This window comes from Manis pentadactyla, chromosome 2, assembly GCF_030020395.1.
Source record: "Manis pentadactyla isolate mManPen7 chromosome 2, mManPen7.hap1, whole genome shotgun sequence".
Classification (NCBI taxonomy): Eukaryota; Metazoa; Chordata; class Mammalia; order Pholidota; family Manidae; genus Manis; species Manis pentadactyla.
This window is the reverse complement of record NC_080020.1, coordinates 173,821,585-173,840,140: the sequence shown is the minus strand read 5'-3', so window position 1 is coordinate 173,840,140 and position 18,556 is coordinate 173,821,585. Positions and strand designations below refer to the sequence as shown.

Here is an 18,556-nt window from a genome sequence, read left to right as displayed (position 1 = left end):
GGATACTGTTCCCTGTATTGCCTTTTACTCTTAGCTTTGTTCTATCGTCTGAGAGTTATATATGCCAATATTAGGTAAGCAAGAAGCCAGACATCGCAGTAATCTTACTATGTGGCTCAGCTTGTTCTCGGGGCTACCATACTCCTTGGTTTCTTCCTTATTCTCATTTGTGTTTCAGAACAGTCATTCATACTTGTTTCCCTTACTTTGATACCTACCCATCATTCTCTAAATGATTATTTGGATATTCACTTACATATGATATTGCTTGGGGCTATGAAAAGGATGTGGTGATTTGGAGTCAAAATCCTGTTCACTTACTTTGTTAGCCTCGTGTCTTGGGCAAATGACATCTGAGGTTCACTCTGCTCATCTACATAAAGAAACAGCAATAGTAATAAGCAACCTCCGATATTATATTAAATGGGGGTAAGGTATATAGTACCTTTGTGGCATCTGGCTGTTAGTTTTCTTCTCTTTCCAGAAATTAGACTACTAGATTCTTATCTGGGGTTTCCTATTTTCTATCATTATTTTGTTCTTTCTGTCTCCTTGTTCCTATAGCAGCATCATACATTCTTTTAGCCTCTGTGATAAAGTACTGTTTGGTATCCCTTATTTTGGCCATGTAATTGTAAATATTACAAGATTTACTCCTTAGATTTCTTTTTTTGTTTTCCCTTCTCCCCCAAAGACCTAGTTTCTTCTCAAGGTTTAAATTCTTTTTCCTGTGTGGATAGTTATCACCTATACTTTTAGACCCTAATATTTCTCCTAAGGTAGACTGATGATATGCTACTTTGAAGGGTATTTTCTTATAAACATTCTCATCGCCTCAAATTCAACTTGCCTATATCAAAATAACTCATCTTTTCCCAAAAATCAGACTGACTTGTAGATTTTCCCAGTTCTGGTAGAAGTGTTAGAATTTCTTGGTTTCTTTATTGTCTTTGATTCTTCATTATTATTAAAAACTGGGAGATAAGCCAGTCTTGCTTTTTTCCCCCTTCTGATTCCTCCCATTTTTAGTTAGTAACACAGATGTGCCGATCTCTTGAATACTTCTCTCCTTTTTCATTCTCTTCTTTATCATTCTTTTGAATTACCTACACTAGTAAGTTTATATTTTGAAGCTTTGATATAATGAAATTTTCTTGAAGTAAAGATTGGAATAGAAATTTTTTTCTTCCTTCATTTGAAAGCTCTAGGGAAAAGCTGCTATTAAACACGTGTGTGTACACAAAATTACACACATGTATCATATATCATATCATATACATGATATTTGTGTCAAAAAAGTCTCCTTCAGGAGTGGAATGATTGAAAAATAAGAACCTTGTGCTATGTTTAGACCAGGACTTCTCTGAACTATTGTCCTTTTGAGTTGGATGTCCTTGTTGTGCAGGGCTGTTTTCTGTGCATTTTAGGGTTTGGCAACATCCCTGGCCCCCCTTTACTAGTTGCCAGTAACATCACCCCTGCTAAACATATGACAGCAAAAAAATATCTCCAGGCATTGCCAAATATCCCTTGGTTGGAGACGTGTGGGTGGGTGCAGTATCTCCCCCATTTGAGAACCACTGGTGTAGAGAAATGTAGACCAGGGCTTTGGATATAAAATATTCGTATCTACATACTGTCAGCTTCCTAAGAATGTTCATTACTCAATGAAAAAAGCCTTGATAAAAGAGAGTAGAAAAATTCATGCTTATGTACATTTTAAAGACTCCCTCCTGAGAAGGCATCACTGGAATAATCTTTTTAGGGAAACCAAGAAACCTAAACGTGGTATACTGTTTTTTATATAAGAGTATACCATGAATTTGGTGAAAAGTTGTGTACGTTTATGTAGTAACATCATAAATAATAGTTTCTATTTTCTAGTAAGAACTTGTGATCTGATGAAACTTGAGGAACTTCGTTTTCAACATTTAACTTTTACTTCACTATCAGTTTGTATTTCCCACTACTTTTGTTTCAAAAGAAGTTTGAGAGGACCTGTGTGTTTTGGTGACTGATCACAGAAACAGTTCTTTGATACCTTTATTTTTCTTCTAAACATTTGTGGATTTCTTGAAAATATTCCTGTTCTCCTATCCTCTTCCACAACACACCTCTTCTTAAAAAAAAAAAAAATCTTTGAGCTTGTGAAGAATAATACCAAAGTTCAAATCCTGCAATGATTATACTATTATATGGAGCAAACCTGGGAGAAATAGAACCTTCTAGGCCTTCTGTCTATAAAATTCTGTAGGTAGACTTCCAGACCCTCAGAGTAATTTGTAGAGCTTTCTTGGAATTGACCAAACACAATATGACCTGTATATGAATTCAGGAGGGTTGAGAATATGATCTTAAGGAACTAAAATATAACTGCTTAGTATTCATTTTCATAAGAATGAGTTTTGTTTTTTAGCAGATAAAGTCTACAATTAATCTTACTTTCTTCATTTTTAAAAATCTTTTTTTCATAGGTAGACTGTTCTAAATATGGACATTAATCAGTCTTTTTCATCTGTATTGCCTCCATTTGTTCCTCTTAAGCCAACAAGAAAGACAGAATATCACACATCAGATCTCAGAATGTTGAGGATATCTCCTGACAGTGTGCCAGAGACTCTCAAACATTTACCAGGTACGTAGAAAAGCAGATAGTAGGTGTGGTTATGGCTAGCTAGCTTCCTATGGCTAACTAGTTTTTTATTTTTGCACTCCTATAATATTGTTAACTTTTAATTAGGTTTACTTATAAATCCACAGCTCTTTTATTAAATGAACCAATTGATTTTTCATTGTATTCTTCATCACATTATTTAGAACAGAATTACATGGAGGAATCTGATATCAGAGTCAGTTTGTTTCTGTATTCCTTTCTGTGACTTGAGGGCAAAAAGGAATTAATTGAATGTGAGAGGATAACCAGCACAAGAGGACAATCAGCTTGTAGAGAGGAAATTTAGAGATTAGTTTTGAGGTAGAAAGCTAGATAATCTGCTGAAGGAGGTGGGGAGTGGTTGAGGTGAATTTGGGGTTTGAGGAGAGTGGCTTAATGGAGGGTCAGAGTTTGTGTTGAAGTGAACAAGAGATGGAGCTGACCAGGGAAAAGCAAAAGGATTGGCATTTAGTTCTGAGATGTCCTCTGAGGTTGGAGGTGATTTTACAATGTTGGCATCTTGTATAGAATCTCTAATTTTTCTCTACTAACATTCAGAAATTGAGAAGATGAAATTACAGGATTGAGTCTTGGTTGAGGGATTTGTTTAGTGGGTGGATGTGGTGGAAGATAGTGGAAAGGCATCAGTGAGAAAAGATCAGCTATTGGCTTCAGCCTGCATGGGGAAAGAAAAGAAACCAGAAAAGAAGTTTGGGAGAAAATAGAAGGAGCAGAAGTTTATTTATGAAGTTGAATAGATAAGGTGGGTATAAATTACTGACAGAGCTAGAAGAATGGATAATATTGGTCAGATTGCATCAGTACATTTAAATGGGGATCAGTTTGAAAGGTCATTAGGTCCACTGCATGACCCTGGGATTGGATAGTAGAAGTTGAATATACAGATCATAAAGTAAGTTGAGATTTTGAGGCTGGCCTCTTGGATTGGTTAATAACTATGTTGAAATATATTCTGATAAATGTGGGATTTGGGGTTTAGGGAAAGCCTGTGAACCACTCATTGAAGTCTTAAAAAACTGATTGGGAGGAACTAGGAGCTATAAGGGAAAAGTGATAGATGGAGGATGGTGTGTGTGATCTAACCCTCAAAAAATAGCTTTTATTTGTGTTTTTTTTTGTTTATTTGAAGAAGATAGAAAACAATAAGGAAATCATTGTGAAAAGTAGTTAAATGCCAGGTTCCATACCTTCTCGTTCTCAGAGCCATGGCATATGGGAGAGGACTGCAATAATTACCTAATATTTAATTGTTATTTTTTTGTAGGTAATTTTTATAATTACCTGATTTTCTTTACTAGCACTGTTTTGTCATGTAAATTGAGATAACTGTCTAGTGTCACTTGCTTTCAGCTTGAAGAACTTCCTTTCGTATTTCTTACAAGATGGGTCAGTTAGCAACAAATATTGCTCTCCATTTTATTGTACCTGGAGTGCTTTTACTTGTTTTGAAGTACAGGAAAATGAAAGTTCCTATGGCCAGGATCCTCACCTGACCATAAACTACTTGATGTAATTGGTCTACTGCTAGGCTAATGATTGCCACCTGTGGGCAATAAGCTATTATTGCCTGAGTCATTATATAGAGAGGTCTGCCCAGTGCTCTGCCTAGAGGCAGAGACGGAGTCGGGCTTGCTGCATGCAGACTTCCCCATGGCAGACATGATTCCAGCACAATTCCAGCACTCCACCTGCCACTGTGAGAATAAAGCTTGGTATAAACCCTTTTACCCCAAAGTTCCATTGTTGTAATTTGGTCTCACCCACTCCAGAGTGAACTTGCCCAGGGGCAATCCCCCTCAGGCAAGACAATAGTTTTGCTGGGTTTAGAATTCTCTCTCAGTACTCTGAATATATCTTTATACTATCTTTTCGCCTTCCTTGTTCCTGATGAGAAGTCAATCTTATTAGCATCCCCTTATATGTGATTTGTTTTTCTCTTGCTTTCAAGATACTCTGTCTTTCAACATTTTGATTATGATGTATTGGTGTAGATCACTGCTTACTTACATTGAATTCGTTGAGCTTCTAAGATGTATAGCTTAATATTTTTCATCAAATTTGGGAAGGCATTATTTCCTTGAGTATTTTTTTCTGCTCGTTTGTTTTCTGCCTCAGTATCCTCTGTTTTACATATGTCAGTGTACTTAATCTTGTCTCACAGTTTTCTGAGCATTTGTTAATTTTTCCTTATTCTTTTTTCTCTCCTTCAGATTGCATAATCTCTATTAATTTATCATCACGATATCATTTCATTCTTCTATCTGCTTGTGTTTACTCTTAAGCCTCTTAGGAAGTCTTTCAAAGTACCTGCCTTTCTTTTGTCCCAGACCAGCCGGCTGTGGGTACCTGTTCTCCACAAGCAGCTGGAATCTCAGTCTCTCCAAGTATTCCACCTTTCTCAGCTTTTCAACCCCACTAATCTCCAGAGCACCATGCAGTATAGATTTGTGCTCCTAAAGCTGATCTCCAGGGCCGGGTGTTCAGCAGTCCTAGGCTTCCACCCACTCCCCGCTCCATTTCTCTTCCTTCCGCTGGTGAGCTGGGGTGGAGGAAGGGCTTGGGTTCAGCCAGATCACGGCTTTGGTCCATTACCCTGTTTCGTGAGGTCTGCTCTTTCTCCAGGTATATGCAGTCTGGTGCAGCCTTCTTTCCTGTTGCTCTTTTAAGTTTATTTGTATTAACTATATTTTTGTATTATATGTGGTTTTGGGAGGAGTTCTCTGTCTCACCTGTCACGCTGCCATCTTGAATCTTCTGGTTCTCTTTTAAACTTCTGGTTTGTCTCCTGTATGTCTTATTGGTATCATGTAGCTACCAGCTTCCTCTTAGTTACTTGCCATTGTTTTTCCCAGTGTCCTTAGGTCAATTTTCCCCGTGCTGTATTCGAAATAAAGTTAGTCTCCTTATGGAGTATGAGAAGCTCCATGTTAGTATAGCTTGCCTCTCATCCCAAGCAGAAGCTTTGTGATGCTGCTCTCGATGTAGGGCACTTTTTGTGCACTTCTTTTACAGTCCATCTCCCAAGACATCTCTGTATTTCTTTTCATGCATCTCATTTACCATTTTAATTGTTTGGTCACATCTCATTCCTCCTAATAAGACCCTGAGCTCCTGAGTGATAGTATTATAGTGTAAGTCTTGAAATTAAGATTCAGTATTACGTGCTGCCCTGACATCTGAAAGTTGGAGGGCCTCAGAAGGTGTAACCACAGGTTTTCCTGCTCTCACCAGATAATGCTCTCCACTGAGAGTGGGAAAGGTTCTCTACCTCGCTAATTCCCTTATTCAGCAGACCAGCTGCACTCTACCTAATGGTTTTCAGTCCCTTGACAGCTTGTGAAATTATTCAAACAAGCCAATTACAGCTGCTTGTGGGAAACTTATTCTCTTGCTGCTACTGTAAAGCCTGCCTCTCATAGTTCCTGCTTGGTTATTTTCTTCCCAAGTGCAAGCTCTGTGTTGCGTTGCATGGTTCAGTGTCCTCCTCCCATATAATGTGGGTATTTCTGACTAATAAACTGTGGTCAGTCTAATCTGTCCAGTGTCAAATATCATCTGCTTGGGCATCCCTATAACCACCCATGTGGTGAAGAGGATGTCAGTAAAAGAATTATTTATGTTTGTGTTCAATAAACATTGTATTTAAATGGGCCCTTGATGTCAGTTGCCCTGATTTCTTATTTTTTATTGGCAAATCCCCTGGGTCCTATGATGAGCAGAAAATGACTGATGAATCATACCTCAAACTGGGTCTAAAGTGTGGGGAACCCATTTATAAATAGTGTAAATAATTACACTTAATAGAATTAGAGGAGTTCAGAGTACAGGAGAGATTGAAAATAGAATAATAAGCTTGAGTTTGCATTATTGAGAATTGGTGACACCATTAGCAATTAGGGAAGTAGATTGAGTTTTAGACATACTGAGTTTGATTTTTTAGATCATTCATTTTGGAGTGACCTCAAAGCGAGTTTAAAAAATGGGAAATGAGAAATGTAAATTTGGAAGACCTCAACAATCCATTATTAAACTATGCTGTAAGTATAGGTAAGCTTTCTGAGGAAGCATGAGTATAGCAAAAAAGCAAAATGCTAAGGACAGACTCTTATAGAAAATAGTAGGAGAAAGGGGGGCCAATAGAGAATACAGAATAGGAACAAATATTTTGTTTAAATTATTATTCTGATTTTTAGTTCTTACCTTTTCTTACTGCCTTCATTACATCACACTGGATTTTGTTGGATACACATGTAGGATTGCTGTGTCTTCTTGGTGGGTTGATCCTTTTATCACTATGTAATAATGCTCTTTATCCCAAGTAATTTTTCCTTCTGAAGCTCTTACTTTTAAAAAAATTGTGCAATATTTCTTTTCCCACCGTTTACTTCACACTTCTAATAGCATGTGAAGTGAATTTCTTATAGACAGCATATTATTTTAAAAACATTCTGCTGTATCTGTATTTTAGTTGTACTTTTAAGTACTTCTATAAGTACACTTACATAAAATTATTTACACTTAAGTTATTGATATACTAGGACTTAAAGTCTGCCATTTTATTGTTTTCTCTTTGTTCCTCTGTTTCTCTCTTCCTGCCTTTCTTTTGGTTAAACAAATGTTTTGATCTGTCTAGTATTTTGAGTGTATTGCTTTGTATAGTTCCCTTAGTGGTTGCTCTAGGTACTACAACATACATACATAATTTGTAACTGTCTACTGGCATCAACTTTTAACACTGGGAGTGAAGTATAATTAGTTTCCTTTACCCTTCCCACTTTTTAAATACAATTGCATTCATATTTCCTTTAAACATATTGAGCACCACAGCATGATGATGATAACATTTTTACTTCAAACAATCAAATATGATATTTAAGAAACATGAAGAGAATGATAGTATATTTAACTCTATTTTTATCTATTTTGTTCTTTTGTTTGTGAGCTTTCAAGCTTTTTCCTGCTATTTCCTTTCTGTTTGGAGAACTTCTCATCCCTTCCTTGTGGATGGGCCTATTTGTGACAGATTCTGTTAGTTTTCTTTACCTGAAAATGTCTTCTTTATCCCCCATTCATTCTTGAGGGATAATTGAAACAGATACAGAATTAATGCTTTATAACTTTTTTCTTTAAGCACTTGCAGAATGGTATGCTACTTCCTACTGGCCTTCATATTTTCAGATGAGAAGCCTGCTATTATTCAAATTGGTGTTCCCCTATAAATAATGCATCTTTACCTCTGGTCAATTTCAAGATTTTTGTCTTTAGATTTCAGAAATTTAATTGTGTTGTGTCTTGATGTGAATTACTTTGGGTTGGGATTCACTCAACTTCTTAAACCTGTAGGTGTATGTCTCACCAAATTTGGGGAGTTTTCAGCCTTTATTTTTCTGTGAATACTTTTTTTGAGCTACCCACACCCCTCACCCAACTTCTAGTACTCTGTTGATGTGACTGTTAGATCTTCTATTATAGTCAAAGGTCCTCAGTTTTTAAAATAATCTGTTGTCTCTCTGTAGTAATTATATTGATTTGTCATCAAGTTCACTGATTTTGTCTTCTGTTATCTCTATTCTGCTGTTGAGCCTTTCCAGTGAGATTTATACTTGTTATTGTATATTTCATTTTGTACTTGAATTTCCATTTGGTTCTTTTTTATAATTTCTGCTTCTGTGCTGAGATGTCATCTTACTTCATTTGTTTTAAGAGAATTCTAAATTGCTTGTTCTAGTATGTATAAGATGGTTGCTTTAAAATCCTTGTCAGATAATTCCATTATCTGATTCATTCTGGTGTTGGCATCATCTAATTATCTTTCTTATTCAAACTGTGAGTTTCCTGGTTCTTGGTATTGTGAATGATTTTTAATTGTATTCTGTGCATTTGGATGCTATGAGGCTTTGGATCTTATTTAATCTTCTATTTTAGCAGGCCGTTGCCCTATTTAAGTGTAGTATACAGTTCTTGGCCTACTTGTGTACAGTTTGCTTTCAGAGACAGTTTAGTTTTTAGAGGCTGTGCATTCTCGTCAACTTTTTTCACTGGTGCTGCTGAGGCTTATATTTGATCCCTGCTAATGTTGCTCGTTGAGGTGGAATTGTCTTCCCCAGGCCTGCTGGTATTGAGTGGGAAGTAGGAGATACTGTCTGATAGGGTAGAGGATACTTTCCTGGGCCTGCTGCCAGGCATTTGACACCATTGGGTTTCACACTTGATTCTTGCTGGTGCTATATATAGGGGTGGAAAGTGCTACTCTAGGCCTTGCTAGTGCATCTAGATGGGGAATGTAGAATGGTAGGCCTGGAGGGTGGAGACTTTTCCTGGGCCTGCTGTCTGGATCTTTTAGTGCTGCTGGCTTCTCACCCAGTTTCTGTCAGTGCCATTGGGGTGGAAAGCACGTACCTGGGCTGCCTCCTGTTGCGTGGTTGGATATCAAGAAACTGGGAGTAAGTTGCTGGCTTGAGGGCTGGGAGACACTAGCTATGCCTTCTCTTTTTTCCCCCTTTCCTGTCCTGGTGGTGGTTCCAGGTTTGAGGCCTCTCCTGGATCTGTTTGGGATGAATGAGAGTTAAAAAGATGCAGAGAATTTGTTGATGTGTTGTTCCTGAAGTCCTGTGGTCCCATCCAGTCAGCCTTCCACTTTCTAATGTTGTAGTCTTTTTATGATGACATGTTGAATTATTTCCATAGGGGAGTAGGGAAAAGTGAGTTTCTGCTATTTTGTTTGGGGACTGAAAGACAATAGGAAGTTAGAATATGTGAAACTTGGAGACACTGTTGTCCTTGGCTATTAGAAATCATAAAATGAAGAAGTCAGGGTGATAAGAAGTGAAGTAAAGATCTTTCTTAGGCAATATTAAATAAGCTCAGGGATCTCATCCACAGAAGGTAGGAATACCTGTGTCATGAAACTTTCCTAACTTTTCTAAAATCTGCCCTATCATGGACCAATAATAGCTAACATTTTACTGCTTGCTTTGTTGAGCATTTCCATTGATTATATTATTTTATATTTATAACAGACATACGATGGTTGATACTGCTGTTATCCTATTTGATAACTAAGCAAAATAAAGTTAGAAAGCTTATCTTGCCCCATAGCTGGTAAACTGGTGCAGTGCCAGTTAAGAACCCAGGCAGTGTCCACACAGAGCCTACATTCTTTCTTTTTAGTTAATTATTTTTATTGATGGACAGTCTTATATTAGTTTGAAGTATACAACACAGTGGTTCAGTAGTTATCCATATTATTAAATCCTCACCCCCACTAGTACTCCTCCTATCTGTCAACATAGGAAGATGTTACAGAATCACTGGCTATATTCTCCATGCTGTCCTACCATCCCTGTGCCCAACATATATTATGATTGAGAATTTTTGTGCCCCTTTATCCTCCTCACCCTCCCCATGGCACCCCTTCCCCCATGGTAACCACCAGTCACTTCTCAGTGTCTGTGAGTCTACTGCTGTTTTCTTCATTCTGTTTTACTTTGTATTTATATTCTACAAATAAGTGAAAGGATAGGTATTTGTCTTTCTCTGCCTGGCTTATTTCACTGAGCATAACACCCTCTAGATCCATCCATGTTGTTTCAAGTGGCAGGATTATTTTTCGTTTTATGGCTGAATAATATTCCATTGTGTATATGTACCACTTCTTCTTTATCCATTCATCTATTGATGGACACTTAGGTTAGTTCCATTATCTTGGCTATTGTAAATAGTGCTGTGATACACATAGGGGTGCATATGTCTTTGAATCTGGGATCTTGTTTTCTTGGGGTAAATTCCTAGAAGTGGAATTACTGGGTTGAATGGTATTTCTATTTTTAGTGTTTTGAGGAACCTCCATACTGTTTTCCACAGTGACTAACCAGTTGACATTCCCACCAACAGTGTAGGAGGGTTCCCATTTCTCCACATCCTCATTGACACTTGTTATTTCTTGTCTTTTGGATAGTGGCCATTCTAACTGGTATGAGGTGATATCTCATTGTGGTTTTAATTTGCATTTCCCTGATGATTGGTGATGTGGAGCATCTTAGCATCTTTTCATGTGCCTGTTGATCATCTGTATTTCTCCACTAGAGTAATATCTGTTCAGGTCCTCCACCAAATTTTTAATTGGGTTTTTATTTTATGGTGTTGAGGCATATGAGCTCTTTATATATTTTAGATATTAACCCCTTATTAGATAAATCACTTATGAATACATTCTCCCATACTGTAGGTTGCCTTTTGTTCTGCTGATGTCCTTTGCTGTACAGAAGCTTTTTAATTTGAGGTAGTCCCACTTAATTCATTTTTGCTTTTGTTTCCCTTGATTAAGGAGATGTGTCCAAGAAAAAAGTGCTCATATTTATGTTCAAGAGATTTTTGTCTATGTTTTCTTCTAAGAGTTTTATGGTTTTATATCTTACATTCAGGTCTGTGATTCATTTCAAGTTTACTTTTGTGTATGGAGTTAGACAATAATCCAGTTTCATTCTCTTGCATGTTGCTGTCCAGTTTTGCCAATATCAGTTATCAAAGAGGCTCTTTTCCCCATTGTATATTCATGACTCCTTTATTGTATATTAGTTGACCACATATAGTGTGGGTTTATCTGAGCTCTCTATACCCTTCTGTGGGTCTGTTCTTGTGCCAGTACCATATTGTTTTGATTACTGTGCCTTTGTAGTATAGCTTGAAGTCCGGGAGTGTAATTCCCCCAGCTTTGTTCTTTTTCTCATGATTGCTCTGGCTATTTGGGGTCTTTTGTGATTCCATATGAATGTTAGAACTATTTGTTCTAGCTCATTGAAGAATGCTGTTGGATTTTTGATAGGGATTGCATTGAATCTGTAAATTGCTTTGGGTAGGATGGTCATTTTGACAATATTAGTTCTTCCTGCCCATAATAATGGGATAGATTTCCACTTATTTGTGTCTTTAATTTCTCTCATGAATGTCTTACAGTATTCAGAGTATAAGCCTTTTACCTCCTGGGTTAGGTTTATTGCTAGGTTTTTTACTCTTTTTGATACAGTTGTAAATGGAATTGTTTTCCTGATTTCTCTTTCTGCTAGTTGTTGTTAGTATATAGGAATGCAACAGATTTCTGTGTATTAATTTTGTGTCCTGCAACTTAGCTGGAATTCATTATTAGTTCTAATAGCTTTTTGGTGGATTCTTTAGGGTTTTCTGTGTATAATATTGTGTCATCTGCAAACAGTGACAGTTTAACTTTTTCCTTATCAGTCTGGATGCCTTTTATTTCTTTGTGTTGTATGATTGCCGTGGCTAGAACCTGCACACTATGTTGAATAAAAATGGTGAAAGTGGACATCTTTGCCTTGTTCCTGATCTTAGAGGAAAAGCATTCAGCTTTTCACCATTAAGTATGATATTAGCTGTGGGCTTGTTTTTATGGCCTTTGTTATGTTGAGGTATGTACTCTCTGTGTCCATTTTGTTGAGAGTATTTATCATGAGTGAATGTTGAATTTTGTCAAATGTTTTTTCAGGATCTATTGAAATCATGTGGTTTTTATCCTTTTTTGTAATGTAGTGTAATGGATGCTCCTTTTGATGTATTTTTGAATTCAGTTTGCTAAAATGTTGAGGATTTTGCATCTGTGTTCATCAGGGATATTGGTCTGTAATTTTCTTGTTTTGTAGTGTCTTTGCCTTGTTTTGGTATTAGAGTGATGCTGGCCTCATAGAATGAGTTTGGAAGTATTCCCTCCTCTTCTGTGTTTTGGAATACTTTAACAAGGATGGGTATTAGCTCTTCTTTAAATGTTTGGTAGAATTCATCTGTGAAGCCATCTGGTCCTGAAATTTTGTTTTTTGGGATTTTTTGATTACCATTTCAGTTTCATTGCTGGTGACTGATCTGTTCAGATTTTCTGTTTCATCTTGTGTCAGTCTTGAAAGGTTGTATTTTTCTAGGAATTTGTCCATTTCTTCTAGGTTGTCCAGTTTATTGGCATATAGTTTTTCATTGTATTCTATAATAAGTCTTTGTATATCTGTAGTATCTGTCGTAACTGTTCCTTCTTTGTTTGTGATTTTGTTTTTTTTTTTTGTACTCCCTTTTTTGCTTGGTACGTCTGGCCAGTGGTTTATTTTATTTTCTCGAAGAACTAGCTCTTAGATTCATTAATTTTTTCTGTTGTTTTATTCTTTATTTCTGTCTGATCTTTGGGTTTCATTTCTTCTTTTTCTAGTTTCTTTAATTGTGAGTTTAGACTGTTTATTTGGGATTGTTCTTGCTTCTTGAGGTAAGCCTGTATTGTTATGTACTTCCTTCTTAGAATAGCCTTTGTTGTGTCCCAAAAATATTGGGCTGTTGTTTTGTTTTCATTTGTGTCCATGTATTGCTTGATTTCTGTTTTTATTTGGTCATTGATTCAGTGATTATTAAGAAGCATGTTGTTTAGCCTCCATGTGTTTGTAGGCTTTTTTGTTTTCTTTGTGTAAGTTATTTCTAGTTTTATACCATTGTGGTCTGAGAAGTTGATTGATACCATTTCAATCTTTTTGAATTTGTTGAGGCTTTTTTTGTGGCCTAGTTTGTGATCTGTTCTGGAGAATGTTTCATGTACACTTGAGAAGAACGTGTATCCTGATTCTTTTAGGTGGAGTGTTCTGTAGATATCTGTTAAGTCCATCTGTTCTAATGTGTTTTTCAGTGCCTCTGTCTCCTTATTTATTTTCTGTCTGATCTGTCTGTTGATGTGAGTAGTGTGTTACAGTGTCCTAAAATGAATGTGTTTCAGTCTATTTCCCCCTTTACTTCTGTTAGTATGTATTTTACATACTTAAGTGCTGCTATGTTGGGTGTGTAGATATTTATAATGGTTATATCCTCCTGTTTAATTGACCCCTTTATCATTATGTAATATTCTTCTTTGTCTCTTGTTACTTTCTTTGTTCTGAAGTCTATTTTGTCTGATACAAGTACTGCTACACCTGCTTTTTTCTCCCTATTGTTTGCATGAAATATCTTTTTCCATCCCTTCACTTTTAGTCTGTGTATATCTTTGGGTTTGAAGTGAGTCTCCTGTAGGCAGCATATAGATGGGTCTTGTTTTTTTTAATACATTCTGCCTCTCTGTGTCTTTTCATTGGTGCAGTCAGTCCATTTACATTTAAGGTAATTGTTGATAGGTGTGTAGTTATTGCCATTTTATTGTTCTGTTTGTTTTTATAACTCCTTTCTGTTCCTTTCTTCCTCTCTTATACCTCTTGTTATTTAATGGTTTTCTTTAGTGTTGTGAGTGGATTTCTTTTTTTTAAAATTTTCTTTATATCTATTGTAGGCTTTAGGTTTGTGGTTACCAAAGATTCAAGGATAGCTTCCTGATTATTTAAGTCTCTATTAAGTTGCTGATTTCTTATTTCAAACACAGTCTAAAAGTACTTTCTTTTTACTTCCTTCTCCACTCTTTATATATTAGATATCATAATCTGCACTTTTTGAGTATCCCTTGATTGATTTTGTGTACAGTTGGTTTTGCTACTTTTGTTTTAATTTCTTACTTGCTTAGTAAATAATCGGTCTACTACCTTTACTGTGGGTTTAATTTTACTGGTGAAAAACTTTTTTTTTCCTCCAGAGCATTTCCATCTTCAGCAGTCCCTTTAACATTTCCTGTAATGCTGATTTTGTTATAAATTCCTTTAGCCTTCATTTATCTGGAAATCATTTAATCTCTGCTTCCAATTTAAGTGTAATCTTGCTGGGTAGAGGATTCTTGGTTGAAGGTCCTTCTGTTTCAGTACATTAAATATTATGCCACTCCCTTCTGTCCTATAAAGTTTCTGCTAAGAAGTCTTCTGATAGCCTGATGGGGTTTCCATTTTAAGTAATCTCTTTCTCTTTATGGCTGTGTTCAGTATTCTCTCTTTATCCTTAATCTTTGCCATTATAATTATTATAATAATTTGCCAAATATATATTATAATTATTATATATTGGTGGTATCTTCCTGGGGCTACTTTTGTTAGGGGCTCTCTGTACTTCCATGACCTGAGTGTCTGTTTCCTTCCCAGATTGGTGATGTTTTCAGCAATTATTTCCTCAGAGAGACTTTCTGTCCCTTTGTGTACCTTTTCTACTTCTGGTACCCCTGTTATGTGAATATTATTTTGTTTGAATTGGTCACAGAGCTCTCTTATCATTTTTTCATTTCTAGAGATCTTTTTTTATCTCTGCTTCTCATCTTCGTTGTGTTTATGTTCTGTAATCTCCATCTCATTGATTATCTCCTCTTCTTGCCACAGTCTATTATTCATTCCCTCTATTTTGTGTTTCATTTAAGTTTCTGTATTCTTCAACTCTTGTATCTCTTTGTTGAAGTCCTCCTTGAGACCTTTAATATATTTTTGCACATCAGTGAGCATATTTGACTTTTACTTGGAAATCTTTATCAAGAAGATTGGTGATCTCTGTTTCATTTATCTTATCCTGTAGTTTTGTTTGGAACATATTTCTCTGTCTCATTTTGTCAGATTATCTTATCCTGTATCTTATCCTGTAGTTTTGTTTGGAACATATTTCTCTGTCTCATTTTGTCAGGGTTTCTGTGTTTCTTCCTTTGTATTAGATGGATCTGCTATGCTTCCTGATCCAGAGAACAATGACTTTATGGAGAAGGCATTTGTGGTGCTCAGAAGCTTAGGACTTTTTCTTCTCCAGTGACTGCTTCTCCTTTGCTGTGGAGCCACAGTTGCTGTTCGTGGGCTATGGACAGGATTGCCTTTCTGTTTGCCAGTAGTGGTTTGCCTCAGCCAGGCCTATGTGGTGGGAGCAGTGGTTTCTGCTTGGGTCATTGTGGGTGGAGCTACCCTTTGCCTGCACTGCAGCAGTGGTGAGGCTGCTGGGCTAATGGGGTGGGTGGGGCAGGTGCAGGGCAATTTGTACAATGGCAGGGTGCATGGGCTCCTGGGGTGACTAGTCACCTGGTTGCCGAGCATGGGGTTGCTTGGTAGTGTTTGCGAGTTGCACAATGGAAGGGCATTCAGGTTTGTGGAGGTGGTGCGACGTGTGGTGGGGTGTGCGTGGGTGCTTGGGGGAGCAGCAAAGGCAGCCAGCCAGCAAAGGCAGCTAGTTGCCCTGTGGTGGCATGCAGCTGCTGCAGCAGCCAGTCCTTGGGTGCTCCCTAGCAGCAGTGAGGTGTGCAGCAACCAGCTTGGCCACCCGTGGGGAGGAAGAATCTCTTGGAGCTGGCTCTTGCAGGTGCCTCCCCAGCTGGGCCGAAACAAGGCCGTGAAAGCTGAGAGAGTCTCCCTCTACCCACCAGGCAGCAATATCCGATGCTGCTGGGCCACGTGCACTGGTGCCTTAGCAGTGCACAAGCAAGTGGCCTCAGGGCTGAGCTTCCAGTGAGGGGATGGAGTGTCTGGGGCTCCTGAGAGTGCCCAGTCTCTTGGGGAGGGAAGGCTAGGGAGGTATTGTCCACCTGCCCTTTCTCCTGCAGAGATAGCTCCATCCAACCATCACCCCCCTCTGGCTCTCCTCCCACTGTAGGCAAGTGTTCAGACTGCTGCTTCTGTGTTGGATCCCAGTGGGACCAGCAGAATGTGGCTGTCCTCCACCGGCAGCTGGTGTCTCAGCTTCCCAGAGTGTTTCAACTGTCTCTGGTGTCCAGCCCTGCTAATCACCAGAACCTCCAGGGCCAGGTGTGCAGAGTTTATGGGCTCCTATCCCTTCCCTGCTGTATTCCTCTTCCTCCTTCCTGTGGGTTGGGATGGGTGAAGGGCTTGGGTCCCACTTTGCCCTTTTTTGAATGGTCTTCTCTTCTCCCCCAGGACTAGATGGTCTGTTCTGCAGTCTTCAGTTTGTTTTCAGGTTTAATTGTGTTTGCTGTAATTGCTTTCTTTGTGTGTGTGTGTGTGTGTGTGTGTGTGTGTGTGTGTATCTGAGGAGGTTTCTTTCTTGCCTTCCTACTCTGCCATCTTGAGTGTCCCCCTTCCCCCACCCACTGCCCAGTGCTCCAGAGCCTACACATTCTTAATCACCACAGTATGCTACCTGTATTGTTCCTAAACCCAACTCTTACGTTCTTCTTGAATGTTGATAATAATGTCTGTTCTCCTCTATCAAATCTTAACTCTTCTGACTGATTACCAAGACCTTCTATATTCTATTTATCCAGTTCTAATTTTCTTACAGACTTTGGTTATTCCAGGTAAGCCATTTTGTTATTTTTACTTTTCTACCTCTAGAGTCATGTTCATTCCTTCCCTTGATATGTTGCTTATTCCATTTTCCTTCCCTGAATGCCATTTCCTTTCTTCAAATATGTCTACATTCTTCTTATAATTTAAGGCCCTTAAGCTCAAATCCTACGTTTTCTATGAAGATTTTTGATTACCTGGTTCCATTTTGTTGTGTTCTTTATTTGAATTTTAAATGCTTCTGTAGCTTCAGTATAAAAATAGAACAGCAACAATTTTTTCAAATTCTCTCTTAGAGAGGTTACCACATTATTTTTTTGTTCAGTACCTAACACAGATCTTGGTACACAATAAGGCTTTGAAGAGTTTTGATGACGATTTCCTAACCTAGGAGTATCAGTCAGTGGTATAGTACTGGCTGTCTTCAGTTTGTTTATAGCAGCAGGTAGAAACATGGTAAGAAATGATGCTTTTGTGCAAGAAAGGATCTTAACTTCTACTAAAGTGATACTTACTCTCAGTGCTTCAGTTACTTTCTGTAAAGCTGATGACTTCCCATGTAGGACTGTCTAGATATGTCTTACACTTTAGATGTTTGTATCTAACTGCCTATAAAAAAATCCTTCATTTGGCTATCACATGGTACCTTACCCTCAGAACTTTAAAGAAATATTCATCATCTTTTCAGACCTACTTTTCTCTATTTCCTCTTAGTGAAGGGCATCTATTGAGTTGCCAAGCCAGAAACTTGTATATCTTCCTTTATGCTCGTCCCTGTCCAGCCACCCAATCTTGTTGATTCTGTTTCTTACTTAGATTCCTATTTTCTCTTTTTTAAGAGTAGTACATAAATAATGGGAAACTGGACTCTTTTCTGCCCTCCTATCCATCCTCTGTCTTAAGCTAGAATAGTCTTTTTTCAAGGCATACTTGGTAATATCACTTGTAGTTTGAAGCTCTTACTTTCAATCTACTTTCAGGATAAATTCCAGATTACTCTTTGGTATATCATAGAAGGTCTCTGCACACCTCTAGTCTCACACTTGCCTCTTTCATCATAGTGAACTACTGCCTTTCCTTCATTATGCAAGGCTTTCTTATCTTCTTGATCTTGTAGATGCTGTTTTCTCTGCTTGGAATAATCCCTTCCTCTACTCCTTGTTCCCTGTCTTTGCCCAATTCCTACTCTTCATCCTTCTGTTCTCAGATGTCTGCCAGGAAATATTTCTTGATTTCCACTGCTCACCATGACTCCTTAAGAAAGAGTAGGTTACTCCTTAAATGTGTTTCATAGTTTCTTGTAAACATCCCACTAATCATTGCACTCAACACATAGAGTAGAAATTGCTTATTTACTTGGTTCTATCTTTTATGAGACTTTAAGCTATTTGAGGGGAGAGCCTGGGCTTTGTTAATATTTTTTTGCATCTGGCCATGAAAAGATGCTCTGTAACTATCTGTTGAATGACAATGAATTATTGAATATTAAATGAGTTAAATATGTGGGTAGACAGTGGAGATGGGTGAAATAAGATAGGTTTTGTGCTTTTTTGATCAGTTCTCAAAGAAGTGGATCTGAAAGCACATCTGGTTGAATTCATTTATTTCAGTTGTTATTATGAAGGCCTGTGAGTTTTTTTCTTGCCCTATTTTAAAGCTTTTGCTGAGTTCACTAATATGGGACTATATATTTGCATGGCATATGTGCCTTTCTTTATGT

The 18,556-nt window shown here is 37.7% G+C and overlaps 1 protein-coding gene across 9 annotated transcripts in view; it reads left to right on the top strand.

Moving 5' to 3' along the window:
- The window catches only part of ALMS1 (ALMS1 centrosome and basal body associated protein), a 198,418-nt gene that overhangs the window by 31,176 nt on the left and 148,686 nt on the right, over window positions 1-18,556 (top strand). For 8 of the 9 annotated variants that reach the window (XR_008995797.1, XM_036930659.2, XM_036930658.2 and 5 more), the window contains one exon: window positions 2,545-2,635. Coding sequence is in view for 8 of the 9 variants with exons in the window: in XM_036930659.2 (XP_036786554.2) it covers window positions 2,545-2,635 (91 nt within the window). In the remaining variant the exon portion in view is untranslated. Of the gene's footprint in view, window positions 1-2,474; window positions 2,636-18,556 lie in introns of all 9 variants that reach the window. The other variant, XM_036930660.2, reaches the window with a different exon arrangement.